This window comes from Natator depressus, chromosome 11, assembly GCF_965152275.1.
Source record: "Natator depressus isolate rNatDep1 chromosome 11, rNatDep2.hap1, whole genome shotgun sequence".
Lineage (NCBI taxonomy): Eukaryota > Metazoa > Chordata > Testudines > Cheloniidae > Natator > Natator depressus.
Genome location: NC_134244.1, coordinates 38,243,699 through 38,263,964, shown reverse-complemented (window position 1 = coordinate 38,263,964; position 20,266 = coordinate 38,243,699). Strand labels below are relative to the sequence as shown.

General features: G+C 41.9%; 1 protein-coding gene across 3 annotated transcripts in view; it reads left to right on the top strand.

Annotated features, from left to right (window-relative positions):
- The window catches only part of LRP2 (LDL receptor related protein 2), a 177,741-nt gene that overhangs the window by 45,541 nt on the left and 111,934 nt on the right, over window positions 1–20,266 (top strand). For all 3 annotated transcript variants that reach the window (XM_074967509.1, XM_074967507.1, XM_074967508.1), the window contains exons 9-17: window positions 4,846–4,965; window positions 7,304–7,432; window positions 8,306–8,475; window positions 12,246–12,469; window positions 13,569–13,775; window positions 15,587–15,789; window positions 16,689–16,829; window positions 17,211–17,414; window positions 19,492–19,684. In XM_074967509.1, coding sequence (XP_074823610.1) covers window positions 4,846–4,965; window positions 7,304–7,432; window positions 8,306–8,475; window positions 12,246–12,469; window positions 13,569–13,775; window positions 15,587–15,789; window positions 16,689–16,829; window positions 17,211–17,414; window positions 19,492–19,684 — 1,591 coding nt within the window. The remainder of the gene's footprint in view (window positions 1–4,845; window positions 4,966–7,303; window positions 7,433–8,305; window positions 8,476–12,245; window positions 12,470–13,568; window positions 13,776–15,586; window positions 15,790–16,688; window positions 16,830–17,210; window positions 17,415–19,491; window positions 19,685–20,266) is intronic.

Sequence of the window (20,266 nt, the reverse complement as noted above, 5' to 3'; positions counted from 1 at the left end):
TCTGCATAGTAAACACTGGCATTTTTATCTGTTTGAATAATCAAAGTGGTGCTTTCTGTGCCTTCTTGGTTGCAAACATTTGAACTGCTTCCTGAAGGTCCACAGTCTGGGCCAGATCATGCTCTATTGAGATGGTTGCAAGGTCGACCATCTCTCCTATGTCATTGTGGAGCATAGATGTGTTTTTATTAACTTCAGCTTGGAGAAGCTGCGTTCTCCACTGGCAACTGTTACAGGAAGTGTTAGAAGTATGCGCAGAGCAACAAAAGCATTTGGAAAGAGGGTGGTCATCTTATTTGTGCAGATATATTCCAGAACAGCCTTTGGAGTTGACCTTGCTGAAAAGTATCTTGAAAGGGCTTTCAGTTCATCACCTAAATCACTCGCATCAATATTGCGCATGTCATCATGTGTCAACACTGTCTCTAGTGCCCTGCATTGCTGGTGTAGGTCTTCTTCAGCTATAGTGAGGAGTTCTGGAATATCATACAACATCCCAAATATACGGCTGTGTTCCTTGAGCTGCATGAAATGTTCTTCAACTGACTGTATTGCACAATCTAGCACCTGGTTAAAGAATTCAACTTTGAATTGTTGTTTGGGGTCTCTTGTGGGATGATCCCGTGCCTCATAATCAAAATGTCTTCTTCTTCGGTGACTCTTGTATTCTTGGATGGGAAAATAGCTTCATTGTGAACTTCCTCTGCCAACTTCTGTGCACTCTTCAGGACGTTTTGAAATCTCTCATCTGACCGGTAAGACTGTAGGTATGACTTTGCTTTGTCCAGTTGTTCCATTGCTCCAGATATATCAAGGTCAACACCTTGCAGTCTATTGCTTTTAAACACCATTTATTTCAAACAGTATGTCATGCCACAACACTAAGCCACACAGAAATTTGAAGTTATGTATGTTTCTGGTGATTCCGTTTCCCTCTGCCACTGTTCTCCCACGAACAGTTGCTGTCATAGCATTATCCTCCATAATAGCAACTATGGCATCATCTATCTTCCCAATTTGGCGTTTGATAGGCTTTATCTCCTCCACTCGACTTTCCCATTGTGTGGCACTCAGTGGTTTCAGTGTCAGAGAGGATGTTCCCCGATGTTGTTTCAAAATTTGCCATCAATGAGTTGATGCAGAGAAAAATACATAGATGCTTTGAATTACATTAAAAAATTCAGCAGCCTCACTAGATGCTGATGCTGCATCACTGACCATCAAGTTCAATGAATGAGAACTGCATGGGACAAAAAAAGCTAGAGGGTTTAACTCTTGGATCCGTGTCTGCACTCCTCTGTTCTTTCCTCTCATGTTGGCACCATTATCGTAGCCCTGACCTCTCATGTCAGCTATCGCAATTCCTGTATCTTCCAGCTTTTTAAGAAGCACATTTGTCATACCAGCTCCTGTAGTATCATCAATGTCAATAAATTCTAGAAAATGCTCTCTGACAGTCACCATTGCAGGGACATTTTCACTAGGTTCTGTTGTTGTAACAAAACGCACCATTAAAGTCATTTGTTCCGTATGGCTGATGTCAGGTGTGCAGTCCAGAATAACAGAGTAATATCTTGCTGACTTCAGATCTGCCAAAATCTTCTGTTTGACTTTTGTTGCCAGTAACTGTATGATCTCATTTTGTATGGTTTTTCCAAGGTAGTGGTGTGTGTACGTTTCTTGCGTGGTGACTCTTCTTAGATGCTCCTGGAGTACAGCATCAAACTCAGCCATCAGCTCCACAATTTTAAGGAAGTTTCCATTGTTTGGCACATACAGCTGATCTGAAGTGCCACGCAGTGCTAGGTTTTGTGTAGCAAGCATTCTCACAATGGCAATGAGCCTTTTCAGAACATTTTGACAGTAAAGAGACTGATGCAATCTTCTCCTGATGCTGATCATCTATGGTGGCCTTAACCTTCGTCTCATCTCAAGCTCTTTCCATCTATGGAATGCTCTCTGGTGATTTGCTGCCTTCTCATGGCATGCCAGATTTCTAGCCAGATTTTTCCAGTCCTTTGTTCCTGCAGAACCCAGTGTGGCTGGAACATTAGACTGGAAGAGTTTGCAACAAAAACAGTATGCAGCATTCTGGGTTTTTGAGTACATAAGCCATGGCTTCTCCACTTTGTCACCATTGGGAATTTCATGCCAGTAATGTGTTGGATGGAAACTTCTATTTTCATTGTCTTTGGGGAACAAAAAGTTTTTCACTTGCTGTGGCCCATGCAGTACAAGGAAGTCCCTCAGGCTGCTGCTCAAGTGGGTCCACAGTCCTGGATCATCTAGACTTAAGGAACTAAACTCAGCAGCAGCTGTTTCTTGTGCCTCCACCACACTCTTCTCTGATCTACACTTTTCTTCAGAAATGTGCATGGTTACATCCATTTGAGATGGAGATATGGATGCTGCAGTAGCTGCCAGGTCACCTGTACTCTGACTAACTGGAAGATCAGGCATCTCCTCACCACTCACGTTCTCACTGGGGCCAGAAGGCTCACCGTGAACATTTGTATCTGTGTATTTCAGGAGAGTTCCTTCCCGCTTAGATAGAAAAGCTTCCTTTACTTTCTTTCTTTTTCTGAATGCTGCCCCAGAGGGGCGTTTTCTTCTTTCTCTCATGACTGCTGTTCTGTGCCAGCTATAGTGGCTCTCAACACTCAATTGAAGGGGACAAATAAGCAGGCTGGTAGCAGGGCCTGAGTAAGGGAAGATATCAGCGTCTCAAGGGCCTAACTGGCTCCTACTACTTCAGTTGACTGCCTGTTCTCCGCAAGTGGGTTCAGGGAAGCAGCAGGAAACAGGAAGCTCCCTGAGAAGCTGGTGTTAATCAGTCCAGGCTCCTGGGGGTGCTAGAGAGGTACATAAGAGGCTCCTCCTCCTCTCTCTCCCTTCAGCTCCTGCTGCTTTCCGCTATTCCCTCTCACCTTTTCTCCTGCCTGCCTGTTATGTCTCTTGTGCCCTCCTTCCTCCATCAAAGCACTCCACCATCTCTGTGCATCTAGAGCAGAGAGAATACCTATGCACCAGCAGCAGACACAATTATGTACAATCTGGGTCCTACTGGCGCGCCCCTCCCCCACAGTCTGGCACCTGAGGCGGCCGCCTCAGTTCGCCTCATGGTAAGGTCTGCCCTGTCTCCCCCCCACTATATCCCAGCCCCCTGTCCCAGCCTGGAGCCCCCTCCCGCACTCCGAACCCCTCGGCCCTAGCATGGAGTCTCCTCCTGCACCCCAAACTCATCATCCCCAGACCTACCCCAGAGCCTGCACCCCCAGCCACAGCCCTCACCCGCTCCTGCACCCCAATCCCCTGCCCCAGCCCACTGAAAATTAGTGAGTAAGCAAGGGTATGGGAGAGCGAATGACTGAGGGAGGGGGGATGGATTGAGAGGGGGTGGGGCCACAGAGAAATGTCAGGGGCAGGGGGTGGGGCAAGGGTGTTCAGTTTTCTGCAAGTAGAAAGTTGGCAACTCTTGTGCTCGGTGCTAGCCTCTGAAAATAGAGCTGTGGTGTTTTAAATTGGGCATTCATAATTATGGGAAAGGTCAAGAAAATACACTTCTCCCATTTAAATCGCACTTCTTGGAATAAGGTTGCAGCAAAATGACAGGCGTTTAAGGCTATGCTGCTGTAAGGTCTCCAGTGTAGCCTCTCTTTTCTGGCAAGAGAGAGCTCTCCTGCCGGCATAATTAAACCATCTCCAGGGAGCAGTGGTAGCTATGTCAGCAAGAGAGGCTCTCCTGCTGACATTGTGCTGTCCACACCAGCACTTTTGCCAGGGAAACTTATGTTGGTCAGGGGTGTGTTTTTTCACACCCCTGACCGATAAAAGTGGTAGTGTAGACAAAGCCTAAATCTTGTCCTGGGAAAGTGTCTCTGACCTCTGCTGAGTGATGTGATTGTAACATCAGAGAGCTGAGCTGCTTAGAGAATAGCTTTGGAGGGAAAAGGGGAGAAAGGAGTAAGACAAGGGAACTGAAGAAGGAAGAGAACGACCTCTCTGATATCACAATATCATCACTCAGCAATGAGCTGCTTGTAGGACAGAAGGAAAGGGACGAGGAGTGAAGAAATGGAGAGGTAGAGGAAAAAGAAGCCCACCCATTATTTCATGAGTGCAGCCTAACTCTCACACACTCATATTGCACTGGTTAATGAACGGAATAGAAGAAGAAACGCTTTCCCAACCACCCAACTATTAAGAAAATCAATGATTGTTGCAGAGATGTCTGTATATATGTAAATAGTGAGGGCTGGTAGTGTTGCCAGTCGATGGCGCTCAAGGATATGCAGCAAGCTGCTGAGTTTTGTAGGATCAATAAAGCTTGCAGTTATGCACTGTAATGGCTGCCTCAGTGCAGCGATTTATATGGAGCTCTTACTAGTGGTCTATTTGGTTTTCATACAAGACTGAATTTCATCCTTTCACTGCTTCCTGAAAACTGAAATCCTCAAAGACTTCTCTAAATCTTAGGCCTCCTGCCTCTCTATCCTGCTAAATTAGATGTGTACGCCTGCATGCACACAAACACACATGGTACTGTGGAACAAACAAGATGTTTGTTTAGCTTCATCATTGACTTTTTCATTGTTCCCTTCCCCCTTCCTTTTTTATACTGTCTAGTTAGAGCCTGATCCTGCTGCCAGAGCTGCCCATATTTGTTTTTGCATGGGAGTGTGGTTCTTTGCTTATGGACCAGTTTCAGGATGTGTTCTGCAAATTGTAAGCTCTTCACAACTGGCATCTTGACTTCATAACTGCTTGTAAAGCACCATGCAGCCAGCTGCTATACAGATGACACTACTATTGGCCATTCCTGAAGTGACTTCATTTTATTTTTAGACATATCCCACTGTGCTGCCTTGAGCTGCCAGTACCGCTGCCATTCTTCACCATCTGGAGGGACTTGCTATTGCCCTGCGGGATATGTAATCAGCAGCAATGACAGTCGCACCTGCATTGGTAAGTGAACAGTAGAGATGCAGATATATAAGTCTGGACTTTTCTCACAGGGGTCCTGGATATTATGGATTCCACAAATATGAAAAAGAATCCATGATTATTGGATAAGTATGTGTGGGTGGACACATTGGCAAGCAGGTAAATCTTGAGAGTTACAAAGTTAAACCTCAAGCTGAACGGAAAAATAGCAAGAGAGCAAAAGCTCAGCAGCAGCATAAAACCACTGTGGGGACAGAGGAACAGGCCAGTGAGCGGTCATGAGGTCTTCACTTCCCAGCTAAGGAAAGACCAGTTTTTTAATACTTGGAGAGGTTGTTTGTGTTTAGAAAGTCTGACTCTGGTATGGCAACTTTATGTTCAAATCTGATGAAACAGCCCTTTTACTGTTCTTGAGAGCTTGATCCTGCATGCTGGGGTGTGTGGTTATACACCTGGGAAATCAGAAGTTACTCAACATTTGATCTATAATTCAAAACTGACCTTATGTGAAAATGCAGATTGTTGTGGGTAAGGTAAAATGAGTATGGTACATTACTTTGCCACTCTGGAGTGCTGTATCTCCTATTATGAATACATCATATAGCCTTGCATATAAACCAAAAAATGTCTGTCATAATTTCAAGGTGTTGTTTGGCTTATATACAAGTCATTGGGAAGAAGGGAATCACTGAAGTAGGTATCCAAGGAAGTAGATCCCCATGTAGCTGTTTGATTCTGTGTTAAAGCAAATGCACATGCAGAGAGCCCTCTTCTTTAACTCTGATTCAGGAGCAAGTTGGGAAACCTACTCTCTGACCTAATGTAATGCCAATCACTCTTCTCTTAATCCCATTGATAGGCCTATAAAACAAACTCTCCACATTTGCTAGGAATTGTGACAGGATCTCAGGTGATATTCATCATGTGAGATTCAGTCTTGCACAGAAGAGATGGGCCATAGTCATTTTACTCAAAATCTAGCAAGGGATCAGTGGTTCCTCTCTTCCTCCCGCTGACTCTCATGTAAAAGGGGAAGCCCCTTGCTCAACTCCTGATTCAATAAGTAGAAGGTGGGGGCCAGCGGACATGTGAATAATTTCCTCTATTGAGATAAGAAGTGAAGGGGTTGGCTTATTAGCTGTAATGTTCAGTAGGTTATTCTTTCACTTTTTAGTTTAAATTTCGTTTTACTGGTCATATACCTGAGGAATTCAGTGGGAAGTGGTTTTAGTGGAAAGCATTAATTTCCCAAACCCATAATCTTTTCATTCTCCCCTCTTCTCTGCTCCTGGTAGGGTTGCCAACCCTCCCAGTTTCGCCGGGAGTCTCCCAGAATCAGGCTCTATTTCCCAGAGGTACTGAAGCTAAACCGGGAGTTTTTAGGTGCTAAAAGTCTGGCGGTGCAGTGTGGCTAAGGCAGGCTCTCTACCTGTCCTGGCCCCACGCTGCTCCCGGAAGCGGCCGGCATGTCCCTGCGAGGGGTGGGAGCAGGGGAGTCTCTGCATGCCACCCCCACCCTGAGCGCCGACTCCCATTGGCTGGGAGCTGTGGCCAGTGGGAGCTGCCGGGGTGATGCTCTTCAGCTACCGTAAGCTGGTAGAGCTCCACTGGAGTTACAGTTACAGCAGTTGACGATCTGGCCTGTGGTTTTTGCCTGGAATTATAGAGCAGATCTATATTGTCTAACTAGCTCTAAGTACCTCAAAATACAGGGACCTGCAGGCCATTCACATGTAATATGGGTTTTGAACTACTCATCTCCTCTGAACAGCAGTTTAGTTCTGTTCTCTCTGCCAAGTCTAATGGAATTACTGTGTTAGATAGCAGCACTTCTAAGAAGGTGGCTGTTGATATGTTATACATGCTAAATAGCTGATGTGATGTTCCTTGTGGTTGTACTGGTACTAGGGGCTGTACTTCTGGGAGCATTGCAGCCTCGGGTACCCCACGTATAGTCTCAAATAAGAGAGATATTTCTGAGCCCAGTCGGGTGGGTATCTACTGAAAGTATCTCACATTCATTCCATCATTTGCTTTCCATTGTTCTTGATCACTCTTGGAAGGTAGACACTGAAATCCCTTTCTTACCAATTATTTTTTCCTCCATTGCTTGCACAAACAGATTTATTGTTATCAGGCAGCCCATGAAGCTTAGGCAGCTTCACTGATCTTTTTCTTTTGAGGAAAAGAAAATAAAAGCATCTGTTGTCAAAAGGGAAACCTACCTACCAATAGCGACAGGGACTTTGCAAACAAATATAAGGAAAAGAGGGAGGACAATCTTCTCAGGCCTGCCAAGTATGACAGTGTCCTCCTTACTGGAAGCTGTGTTTATATGCGTGCCTTATCCACCTAACAGATTTTGATGATTGTAAGATGTGGGGTGTGTGTGACCAGCTGTGTGAAGACCGTGTTGGCCATCACCAGTGTCACTGTGTGGAAGGTTATTTCTTGGAGCATCACCGCCACTGTAGAGCCAACACTTCATGTAAGTAAATGGCGCCAGGTGTGGTTCTTGCTGTAATTTTACTTGTAAAGCAAATATTATCTTGTAATTTTCTGTGTATTGGGGAAAAAAAGTAGTGAAATATGCTTGAGTACAGCAGGCACACATAAAATGTTCCAGTGGCATGAAAGATTCTGCTGGTTCCAGAGATATTCCCTATCTGCAAAATGCAATATTCAGTTAGAAACAGGATTTTCAGACTGGTGGATCATTATTAGGCTGCTCGCTCCATTTACTTTAATGGCAGCTTTGTCTGAGTGAAGTGAGCAGGATTTGGGTCTTAAATATCATCCACTGAAATAGATCCACTAGCCGTCTCCATGGATATATATTTTCAAGGCAAACTTTCAAAGCCTTCTTATTGGAGAGTCTCTGCTGCTATGAAATGCTCTAATGGGATGTGAGAATGAAGAATACATATGGCAAATGGCAATAAATAAAAATTCACAGAAGATAGGCTGCATGGCAAACTCAAAGAATATCCATCTCTCGTGGGAAAAAGGTCTTTTGAGAGAAGGTGGAGGGTGGCAAGAGAGAGAGGGAGAGAGAGAGAGAACCTTCTTCAGGATGTGGATATACACAGGTTTGGTAACATTTTCACACAGAAGTGTTTTTATTGCACATTCCTTAGTTGCCTCCTCCAAAACAGGCTGTAGACCAGGTTGCCACGCAGTGCTTAAAGGGCCAGATTTGCAAAGGTGGATGCAATGTGTGCAGTCTACAAAAACAAAATCATATTTGCACCCACCAGCAGACAGGTATACACTCAATATTGATAAGTGTCAGTTTATACCTATGTATTCTATTTGTAGTTTGCAAATGCATTAATGCCTGTTTGCAAAATAACACTTTCAGCTGGTGTTGCATCAATTATTTTCTCCAATGGTCGTGATTTGCTGATTGGAGATGTCCATGGAAGGAGTTTTCGTACTTTGGTGCAATCCCAGAATCGTGGCATTGCGGTCGGAGTGGACTTTCATTTTTTCCTGCGTAGAATCTTTTGGACAGACACAGTGCAAGATAAGGTAGGTAGAAATTTCAAGAAAAATATGATTTTTTGGAAGCAAAAAGACCCAGGAGCGGAATGTGTTGATAGCGTTTCATTTTTGTGAGCTGATGCAGGCAGTATCTTTGTTTTCTAACAAAAAAGGCCCTTGAGAAGTTTTACATTAATCACCACATTTTCCAAGCTATACTGTTACATCTGATATATTAAACAAAGCATGCTATTATATGGTGCTATCTTGAGCAACTTTTAATTTTATTGGAAATGGAGTCCAAAAGCCTAATTAAGAGAAATAGCAGACATTCTTTCAAAACTGGACAAATTTTTCTTAGTAATTTTTTGAAACCTGATCATTTAAAATGTAAAACTGCTGTGCTTTCCAAGATGATAAAAATCAGATTTCTCCCATATACTCCAAATGGGATTGTAATTGAGCTTTGGGTAACAAATATTGACAATATTTTGTGTAATGAGCCAATATTTTGTTACACTACTTTTTTTTAAAAAGAGGAAATATGTTCAGTTTAAATCAGAGTAAAACAGTAATTTTCAGAAGTCAGTTTGGGGTACATGTCAAAGCAGGTAGGCTCATATTTTTCCCATTGTCTCTTTTCTCCTTCCCCAACCTCATTGAAAAGAATAAAAGTTGCAGTTCAGTTGCATAAATCCAAAACTTTTATAAGAACTTTGTAGGGCAAGTAAACCAACACTGGAAATAAGCTGATAACTCTGTGTCTGGAAGAATCTGTATATTTCTGAGTATAGAACCGTGTCACTAATGTTACATGTCATGTTACCTACACACCCCATTTCTCTAAACTCTAGACTACCAAAAAAGAGCCTAATTTCAATAATAAAAATTTTTATAGGACACTTACTTATTGCCCTTGCTGGATGGGGAATAGGAGACAGGAAGATCTTCCGGGTTCACCTATGACCCACTCCCTGCTGACCCTTATGTGTAAAGCAGGGGTCGGCAACCTGTGGCACGTGTGCCAAAGGCGGCACGTGAGCCGATTTTTACTGGCATGCTGCTGCCAGCCGGGGTCCTGGCCGCTGGCCCCGCTCAGCCCGCTGCTGGCCTGGGTGAACGGAACGCTGGGCCGGCAGCAGGCTGAGTGGGGCCGGCGGCTGGGACCCCGGCTGGCAGGAGCTAGCGGACGGAACCCCAGACTGGCGGTGGGCTGCGCCACTCAGCCTGCCGCCGGTCTGGGGTTCTGCCCGCTGGTGCAGTGTATTAACTTTTTCTCCCCGTAGGAATGTGCTCCTTGTGGAGCATCAGGACTGGCAGCCATAAATAGTACACCATAAGTAGCACATTCCTACTTTAATTTAATACAACTACAGCCGTGTAGGGACGGCTGTGCCTCCCCAAACAGCCTGCCCCCTATCCGCCCCCTCCCACTTCCTGCCCCTGACTGCCCTCCTCATTAACCTCTGACCCATCCAACACCCCCTGCTCCTTGTCTCCTGACCGTTCCCCCCCCCCCAACCCCACCCCACCATCCAAGCCTCCCTGTCCCCTGACTGCCCCGATCCCTATCCACACCCCCGACCCCTGACAGGCCCCCCAAGACTCCCATGCCTATCCAACCACCCCTCTTCCCCGTCCCCTTACCATGCTGCTCAGAGCACCAGGAGTGGCAGCCATAATTAGTACACCGTAAGTAGCACATTCCTATGGGGAGCAATTTAATACACTACACCCAGCCCTGCTCAGCCCGCTGACGGTCTGGAGTTCTCAAAATATGTTCTCGCACCCCTTATCAAAAATAACACTACACTTAGCTTAAAAACTTGAAAACTTAGAAACTTAAAAACTTTGTATATTACAGTAATCATTAAAAAATGTATAATGTTAATAAATACATAGGTTTGATGAAACAAAGTAGTTGTACTTATGTGCCTGTGCTTAATTTGTGTTTTCGATGATTTACCTTCTAAAAAAATCTTGCATGTCTCGCACCCCCAGAAAGGGCATCTCGCCCCCCCCAGGGCATGTGTGCACCCCAGTTTAAAAACCACTGCACTAAACTGATAAGATCTGCATTTTAATTTAATTTTAAATGAAGCTTCTTAAACATTTTAAAAACCTTGTTTACTTTACATACAACAATAGTTTAGTTATATAATATAGACTTATAGAGCGAGACCTTCTAAAAATGTTAATATGTATTACTGGCATGTGAAATCTTAAATTAGAGTGAATAAATGAAGACTTGGCACACTGCTTCTGAAAGGTTGCCGACCCCGGTGTAGAGGGTTTGCACAGAGCAAGGTGACTGTCACTGTGCTGGTGTTTACCACATGTCTAAATTTGCCAGGCCTTCCACAGCAGAGCCACACTGTCAAGGGCCCTGCCTGGCCATGGAGAAAGGGCAGAATTTGCCCCATCGTTGTTAGCTTTGCAGAATTCTTGCATTTTCCCCACAGAATATTTCCATTTATTATGCTTAAGACAGATGCAGCAGCATAGGTTAAGGTTGAGGCCAGAGTTTTACCTGTAAAATGTTTTTGCCTGCAATTATACTGTTGTTTTACCTTTTACTGTAAAAGGTACCAACACTTCAGTGAATGGACATTTCCATCAAAAGCTTTTTGTGGCAGAGACTGTCTATTTATCTATGTTTGTGTAACACATAACACAATAGAGCTCCAATCCTGTTTGCAACTTCTAGGAGTAACAACAACAATACATAAGGCATTCTCTTACATGTGAAATGCATTGTAATGAATATTTATTATAACAGAAATTACATAAATGTTAGAAAAACAAATACTATTAAACACTCTGTTAACAATTAAGCTAAGGTACAAACTAATCAAGAACATTATGAGTTATGCACCTACGACATTCTTCATCTCATCTAGTTTGCATTTGGCCTAAAATCCTCAAGATCCTCTATCACTGGGTTTAGAACAATGGAGTAGGTGCTTAAACAGTTCATATATTCAACAATTTGTGGACCCAACGGGGTGGAGTTAAAATTGTGACCTTTTTAGTTCAAAGCTTTCTGGATTGTATTAATTTGTGGTGCATCGTAACATTGGTTTAATGTAGGCCCCCCGCCCCAGAAAAACACTTTTTTTGGTATGAATCTTTATCCTAGCAAAAAGACTAAAAGACTCACTCATTGTTTGCTTCATCGGACTGTAGCTGTCAGCTCACATAAATTAAAATGGTATGTCTCCTTGAGCCTTATACTCTTAAGAGCCAGGGGCTACAGTAAGGGGCAGCAAAGAGAATGCAGCCCCCCCTCTGCTAAAGCAGGAGAGCTTTCAGTCCTCTTCTTCACTTCAGTGAGCAAGGCTTCCCTGCAGCTCCCCCTGCTTGCTTGGTTGGTGCAATAAGAGATCCTTCTCCTGTTTGTTTACTTAACCAAGGTTAGAGCTTTGCTAAAAGACTCACCCTTGGTTAAACTGTTGAAAACTCATGCTTTTGCTGGGGTCCAGAAAAGCCACTCCAGGACTTTTGCCATTTTTACTGTGGTAGAAGTCATTTTCAGTCCGGTAACTTGTCCAGTCTGCAGGAATGACACATGGAGCAAACTCTCTGTTTCTGCATTTGGATCCTAAATTTCACAAAGATCCTCCTTATTTCTTTTTGCAAAAGCCTAGAGAGCAGCTTTAAAGGGTTTACATGGGTAACCACAGGCAGAATTTGGCCCCATATCTATAGGGCCATGTGATTACCTCAGGCATGACAACTACTGTGTGAGTAATTAAGATGACTAATGGAATGTCATGGTAGTTAATAGTTTAGGTTAATAATATGTATTTTATTTTCAGGTGTTTTCTGTTGGTATTGATGGTTCCGGTATCCATGAAGTTTTAAATGTTTCACTTGACACACCTGAAAATCTCGCAGTCGACTGGATTAACAATAAACTGTATGTAATTGAGACCAGTGTGAACAGAATAGATATGGTAAACTTGGATGGAACTAACCGTGTAACTCTTATTGCTGAAAATCTGGGAAATCCTAGAGGAATAGCACTCGACCCAACTGTTGGGTAAGTGATACAGGTGAGGTAATGAGAAAAGATGGTTAAAATCCCTGTATTCGTATATAAAGGAACAGTAACTAAGAAATAGTCAATAATTGTCTTTTGAAATAAAACATAAAAGGGAGGTCTTGACAATCTGTGTTCTACTGGCTGATCTCTCGTTTCACAAGAGTTATGGGTATTAAACCCAGCACCACAACTAAATTCCAGTTTAAACATCATGCTTGGTTTGAAAAGTTACTTAACCCTCTCCCTTTCACATCCCTTTGTAGTATGGCTCATACATTTGCCCCTCAGAAGTATCTGCATTTCATTGTGGGTGAACGTATTTCTGTACATGATGTATTGTACAGTGTCACGTTATTTGTGAGGAAGACTATATAATTATAATTGATAAATAATATTACCTATATACTACAGATATGGACTAAGACCCTAGCTATATACCATGCTATAGAACTGTCTGTTACGGCAGCACTATGAAATGCTTTTACTCTCATTGTTTGGAGCCTGAGTATTATGACAAGATTTTGGCCTTCAATGTGCACGTGCAGCTACCATTGAAACCAGTGAGAATTGTGATGTGCATCCCGGGGGTAGAATTTTTCCATAAAGGTTTTTGTTGTGGCTGCTAGCCTTTTGCTGTTTGGGATGCAATAGTGGGTGAACCCTGTAACGCTTGTGTTTGTCCCTGCCCCATATACTTCAGCAGTACGTTAGAGGCATGAAAAAAAATGATCTTCCTCTGGGACAGAAAGATGAGTTTCATGCCCTTTATAATGATGAACTGCCCGCGTGGTTGATCCTGGCTTTTTCCTGGTGGTCTGTTTGGTTCCTCTGTCCATTGCTGTGCACATTAGAAGTTCCATAAACCTCTGGGTGAAATCACAGTCTTTCTGAACTCCATCTGTAGAGAAAACTGTAGGCCAGATCCTCAATTGGTGTCAACTGGCATATTTCCATTGTGCACCAATTGATACTATAGCTCCAACTCTAAAAATGTGCTGTTTTAAATGATGAAACAATTTGAAAATTCCACATAAAATGTAGCTTTTATATAAAATCTCAAGGAAATGTGGGACCTTAATTTTTTTTTCTTTTATAGTTATTTATTTTTCTCAGACTGGGATAATCTTTCTGGAGATCCTAAAGTGGAAAGGGCCTTCATGGATGGCACAAACCGACAAGATTTGATAAAAACAAAATTAGGTTGGCCTGCTGGAATAACTCTGGATATTGTATCAAAGAGACTTTACTGGGTGGACAGCCGCTTTGATTACATTGAGACTGTAACTTATGATGGGCTTCAAAGGTAGAAGAGAATTTTGTTTCTTATATTTTACAGGCCAGTTGCACTATGTCTGGTTCAAGATCTGTCTAACCAAATGAGATTCCCAACATCTAAACTATAACATAACTTGAATGTGATATAGGACACCTTAATTTATGAGAAGTGTGACTCTGACAGTTGGAAAATGTTGAATTCCTCCACTGTACCCCATGTTTTATGCCTATGTCCTATTTTCCCCTTGATTATATTTTTGCACTTCCTTCTTCATTCACATTGTTTTGTATTGTCCACTCCCATGATACATGTCTTTTGATGGCATGCATTTTTATTTCTAGGTCTTTTTTTACATTTTCTTTCTAGGTCTTTTTTACATTTTCTTTCTAGGTCTTTTCCTGTGCTAGTTTGTTACATTCATTTTAAACTTGAGCTTCCTAAACCCCACACACCACAGTGGAAATAAAATGTTCTGATTTCTTCTCTTTTTGATTGCACTTCAAACCTAATCACAAATCTACAGTAACAGCTATTAAAAAGCCATCATTTACCACCATTTACCACACACAGTGATGTCTGAGACACTGCAGTCACTCCTGATATAAAAATAGGGAGTAACCACAGTATCTCAGCTACCACAGAAGTAATTGTTGACTTTTAATGGTGACCACTGAATTTATTGTCTACTATTTATTATTTAGAAGCTCCCTCACCTCTACATTGCTAATAATGGCCTCTGTGTTTCTCAGACATGAGACAAAAATTGTTCCCTTTCTAGTTCCCTTCACAATCTTGTCCAAGAAAACAATTGTCTGTCAAGTCAAGAATTTTATTACTCAGTTGATTGCTTCATTTGCAAGAGAGCGTTTCTTCATGTAAAAGCAATGCTGGTATCTTTGTTTTTCTCCTTATATCTGCACTTTTCAAGGTCATTTTCATAGTTTAGTAAGGCAGGAATGCAAGTGGTTAGAACAATCTCTATTTTTCTAAGATAAAAACTTATCATTTATTGCAACATTGAGTATCTTACATTAATGTACAAATAATGCATTTTTGAAGTGAGTCAATGGTATATTTTGAAAGTGCTCTTAAAATAGAGTTTAATGTCCGCCTGAGTAACACACCAGAAAACCACAGCACACGTCTCCTCACAACTGGAGGCCTCTGGAGGTATAGAATTTGACCTACATAAAGGAAAAGAACCGTCAGTCATAAATCCAAGTTAATGTTAATATATTTAATAGTAAAGTGTTATTTAGTGAAGTAAACACTTTGCATTATCCCTATAATTGATCTAGCATACATTATTGCAGCGTTTGTGTGAAAACCATATTTTATGATGTCTTTTCATGTGTCCACATTTAACTAGTGCAGGCCTCTCTGATTTGGCCTTCTGTAGCCTTCTCCAAATTTTCCTCTTGACTTGTTCTTTTCTCCAGTATGTCCTGGCATTTTATCTTTTCACCATCCCAGGCCTCTCTTGTCTCCTGTCCCATGTTTGTCTGATCTCCTCTCTGTGGAGACTGGCCACTTTCTGCTTCTCTCATCCCCTTAGTAATTTTGAGTTGCTTTCTGCATTATTCACTCTCTGCCTACCCTGCATTTCCTCTGAGACATTACTCTGCATATATTGTATAAGCTTCTCTTCTTAGACCACTCTTGGTCTTTCCCATCTACGTATTAGCAGCTTATTTGTATATAAAAGCAGAAGCTAATGATTTAGTAAAGTTTATCATGATTTAGTAAAGTTCTATTTTTTGTTGTTTTTGATCAAAAGGAAGTGAAATTATCTTTTTGACATTATTCTACATGTAACCTTAAAAATGTTTTTGTAACAGGAGAACAATAGCTCATGGAGGGTCACTGGTTCCTCATCCCTATGGAATAAGCCTTTTTGAACATAATGTTTATTTTACTGATTGGACAAGGATGGCAGTGATGAAGGCTAATAGGTTTGCAGACTCTAACCCTCAAGTTATCTACCAGTCTTCACTGAGGCCATATGGAGTGACAGTTTACCATGCTCTCAGGCAGCCATATGGTAAGCCAACTGATTGTCAAGAGAAGTGTTGGGATTGTCCTCTCTAGAGTTGCTAAAAGCAACACTAGACAGTTATATTAGTTGCAAAGAAGCTGATTATACAAAATTTAAAAGCAATGTCTGAGTAATGTATTGATATTTGGAAGAAACAAACTTGTGTTTATGAGCAATTTTCACTTTTATGGCTTGATCCAGCTGCCATTAAAGTAAGTGGACGTATATATCCATTGACTTTAATGGCAGTTGGATCAGGCCCTCAGTGACAAGTAAATATTGTATGTGAGACATAACTATGTACTGAGTGTAGGGCTATATCTACACTACCACTTACGTAGGTATAAGTTATGTCGCTCAAGGGTGTGAATAAGCCACCTCAAGTGACGTAAGTTACACTGATCTAAGCGCCAGTGTGGACCAGGCTGTGTTGACATCAGAGCTTCTGTGCTCTTGTTGGGGGTGGATTAATTTAAGCTGATATGAGAGCTCTCTTCCATCAGCTTAGAGTGGCTACACGAGAGGGCTTACAGTGGTGTAGCTGTGCTGCTGCAAGCTCTCTAGTGTAGCCATAGCCAGAATACAGAAACTTATAGACCAAAGAGTTTATCTTAAAAGCTACGGCCCCCAAACTGCAATGTGCTGAATACCTTTTGAAAGGTGCTGAGCAAATTGAATGCCAGTTAACTTTAGCAGTAGTTGATGATCGGGGCCTCCTGGGAATGACTCAGCATCTTACAGGGCCCTCCATGTCATATTTTCCTGTGGGAGTTTTGCCCTCATTAGTTAATATACCTCCAAATGATTTGCCGTAAATACTGAAAAAATGTCTGAAAATATAAAAGTTGATGATGTATGGAAAGTTTATAGCATGAAGATTTAATCCCGTCCATATTATTTTCCAGTAAGAAATCCTTGTGGAAGTAATAATGGGGGTTGCGAACAAATCTGTGTTCTCAGTCACAAAACAGATAACGATGGGCTGGGCTACCGCTGCAAATGCACCCTGGGCTTTGATCTACACGTGGATGGGCGACATTGCATTGGTAAGAAAATGTATTAGTGGCTGTTGCGAGTGGAATACCCTGCCACATCACCATATGTTCTTTCAGAGATTCCATTTTTCTTCTTTCTTCCATTTTCCTTTTTCAGCCTCTATTTGCTTAAATTCCATTTCTGCTCTTTCCTTTTCCCTCTTCTTGAAACTCTAATTTTTTCTCATTCTCTTCTTCTCTCTCATCTTCTACCGATCTCTCTCGTTTTTCCCCAATCCCTCTGTGTTATGTGTTTAAATTTTATTGCCAAAACAAACATTGCAAAATAAAACTAAAAAGTTCCTTACCTTACATTTAATTAATTTTGAATCATCTGAGCCTGAGGAAGCCCTTTAAGTCACTAAAATCTATACATGTTCTTTTCTTTTATAGCTGTGCAACAGTTTTTGCTCTTTTCATCACAGTTGGCAGTGCGTGGGATCCCATTCAATCTGTCCACCCAAGAAGATGTGATTATCCCAGTGACTGGGAGCCCTTCATACTTTGTTGGAATTGACTTCTGTGCCCAGGATGACACCATTTTTTTTTCAGATACAACTAGAGATATCATTTATAAACAAAAAACGGATGGGTCAGGTGAGATGCAAACTGTTGGTTTGGTTTCTCTATGTGTCTTCATATGAAAAAGCTGGGTATTTGCCTTGGCACGAAATTTTGTAACTTCCTGCAAATTTTAGCCATTTTGCAAATGTACTCAAGCCCCAGTCTTACATTCTTTGTACACCCAAACTGCGGTGGGTATGGAATCAGGCCACGCAAAACTGACGTTTTGCAATAGCAAAAAACAGGAGTCTACATGTGCCCTGCTGCTGTAAATGGTACGTCTTCGTACCATTGCTGCCTGCTGTGTATCCAAGCTGGGTTCACCACTGGCCATGTGCAGGTGACCTCTCCATTGCTGCTTTTCCTGTAGGAATTACACAGGTGTCATCTCCAGTCCTCCATACCTAGGGTGACCAGATAGCAACTGTGAAAAAACGGGACAGGGGGTGGGGGTAAAGGCACCTATATAAGAAAAAGTCCCCAAAAACGGGACTGTCCCTATAAAAACGGGACATCTGGTCACCCTATCCATAGCCAAACCCAACCCTCTATGTTAGGACTCTGCTCGTTCTCTGCAGGCCACTGTTGTTTGCACAGGATGTTGTGATTAGCATGTACCACTGCAACCCAGCTCTGGAAGGATATTATACCGCTGGAGGCCCTCAAGTAGGGTTTGCACTGTCTTTTACCAAGGCAGAGGGTACAGTGATTCTGGTCCATTACATATTCACATAGTAAGATATGTAAATAATCTTGCATTTTTAGAAAATGCCAGCTAATTGAAACAATGATGGTAAAATATCAAAACCACAAAAAGGAATATCCTAGAGAAATACAGATGAATATCAATCCCAGTTTCAGGCTGAGAAAGTACAATCACAAATATTTGTACTAATCTTTTATGGGGCTACTGTAAATACCACTCTGAAAACATTCGAAAAGATAAGAAGGCAGTAAGGATCCTTCCAATTCCTTTAAAGGATCTGCAAGGACTGACACTTGCATTTTGTGTTATTTTTCCCTTTTTAAGGGCACACTACTGCAGTCCTCACTCAGGCAAAACTCCCACTCAAGTCATTGTTGGATTCTGTTTTATCCTCATTTCTTTCCATTATAGGTGTATATGCTGGCTAGCATAATGGTGCCTCAGTCCCTGATTGGGAGCCCTAGAGGCAAAATTGAAAGGCAAATATTGAACAATAATAATCTTAATGTGATTGTGTTATCCATAAACTGACACTTCTGCTGGTCTTTGGCAAACTTGGCAACTTTGTCACTAAGAATTATTCCTGCTGTGTTCACTGAGGAGTGAAATATTTGTGCCCCCTCCTCCTACTCTCTCAACTAGTGCCAGTTCATCAATTCTGCTATGTCTTTAAATGGTGAAAATTAGGTGTTTCTTGTTTTTATCTCCTTCCATGAGATAAGTGAAGACTCTGGCCTGATTGTTTGAGACAGTGCAATATAGCAAGAGACCACACTAGTTGTGTGATGATTAATAAGAATCATATTTGTGGTATTGTTAGGAGTGTTCCTGACTAAGGTACAGATTAAGGACCAGTTTCTGTCCTTCCATACACATGCACACCTCCCATTGACTTCAGCAAGGGCTGCATGCACATATGAGAGGGGAGAACTTGGCCTTACTGGACTTGACTCACTCCTGTATTAAACTGGTGAAAAATCCCCAGAGTGCTCACCACCCAGCTCCGTCAGGGAGCCTGAAGTTGGCCAGCGCTGCTCAAACAGTGGGTAGCTCTGGCTGGGGGGAGGGAGGAAGCATGGCCAGGGTGCCTAAAGGATGTGCTGATTCAGTGCGTCCCTTAATGACCTCCCTTTGTAGGACTCCTATGAAACCCTGTTTGCAAATTATAGCTGCCCTTTTCTGGCCAAACCTTAATTTTCCCTTTTCTAGGGTGAATCCCCCTGAGTGCAGCAAACCCTCTCTGGCACAAGGGGTGCAATCCAGCCTGCTATATCATTGCTCGGTTACTCATAGATAATTAAAGTGATCCAAAAGCACTCTGTTCTGTGAACAAAATTGTGCTTTCCTGTGATTTTATCCACATCCAAAGGACTGAATTTATACTGTATATATTGCAAATTCTAGGCAGAGAAATTCTGACAGCCAATAGGGTGGAAGGCATTGAAGATTTGGCCTTTGATTGGATCTCAAAGAACCTGTACTGGACAGATCCTCGATATAGGAGCATTAGTGTTATGAGGTTGACTGATAAATCTAGACGAACCATTGTCCAGAATTTAAATAACCCTCGATCAATAGTGGTTCATCCTGTTATTGGGTAAGTCTGATTTCGTTTTTACTTTAAAAGCTGCAAACAATTGTATGTTTTAGCAGCATCAGCACAGGTTAAATTTACCTTTCAGAATTTCTGTTTTTGGACTTCAGCTCCTTTCCAAAATATTATATCTCTCTCTCCAGCTTCCTTCTGCATTTTTCTTATCCTGGCCCAGATTACAGCACCCCAAGCAAAGTGCAAGATCATACATATTGAGCATGAAAGGAATATTCAACAGAATTATCTTTAAAGGCACAGATTTTTTTCTTTTGCTTTTGTCTATTGATATAAGGCCAAGAGAAGCTTGTTAGTTTTGTATCATTTGGATTAGAAAATTGCTCTCCGCCTCCACAGTCTAGAGATAAAGTTATATATGTATTATTTTAACACAGGATAGTTCTAAGAAGTATAATTTGGATCCTTTTTTGACTTTCATTTTCTGTATTTGAATAATTATGTTTGAAACTTGCTGTTTGTCTTTGACATACACTCTAAGCAATAAGATTCTGCTTTGTGTAATACAATGAAAAGAAGAGGCTGTGTTTCTTTTGATGGAAATGCCTAACCTTAATTGCAACTCTCCAT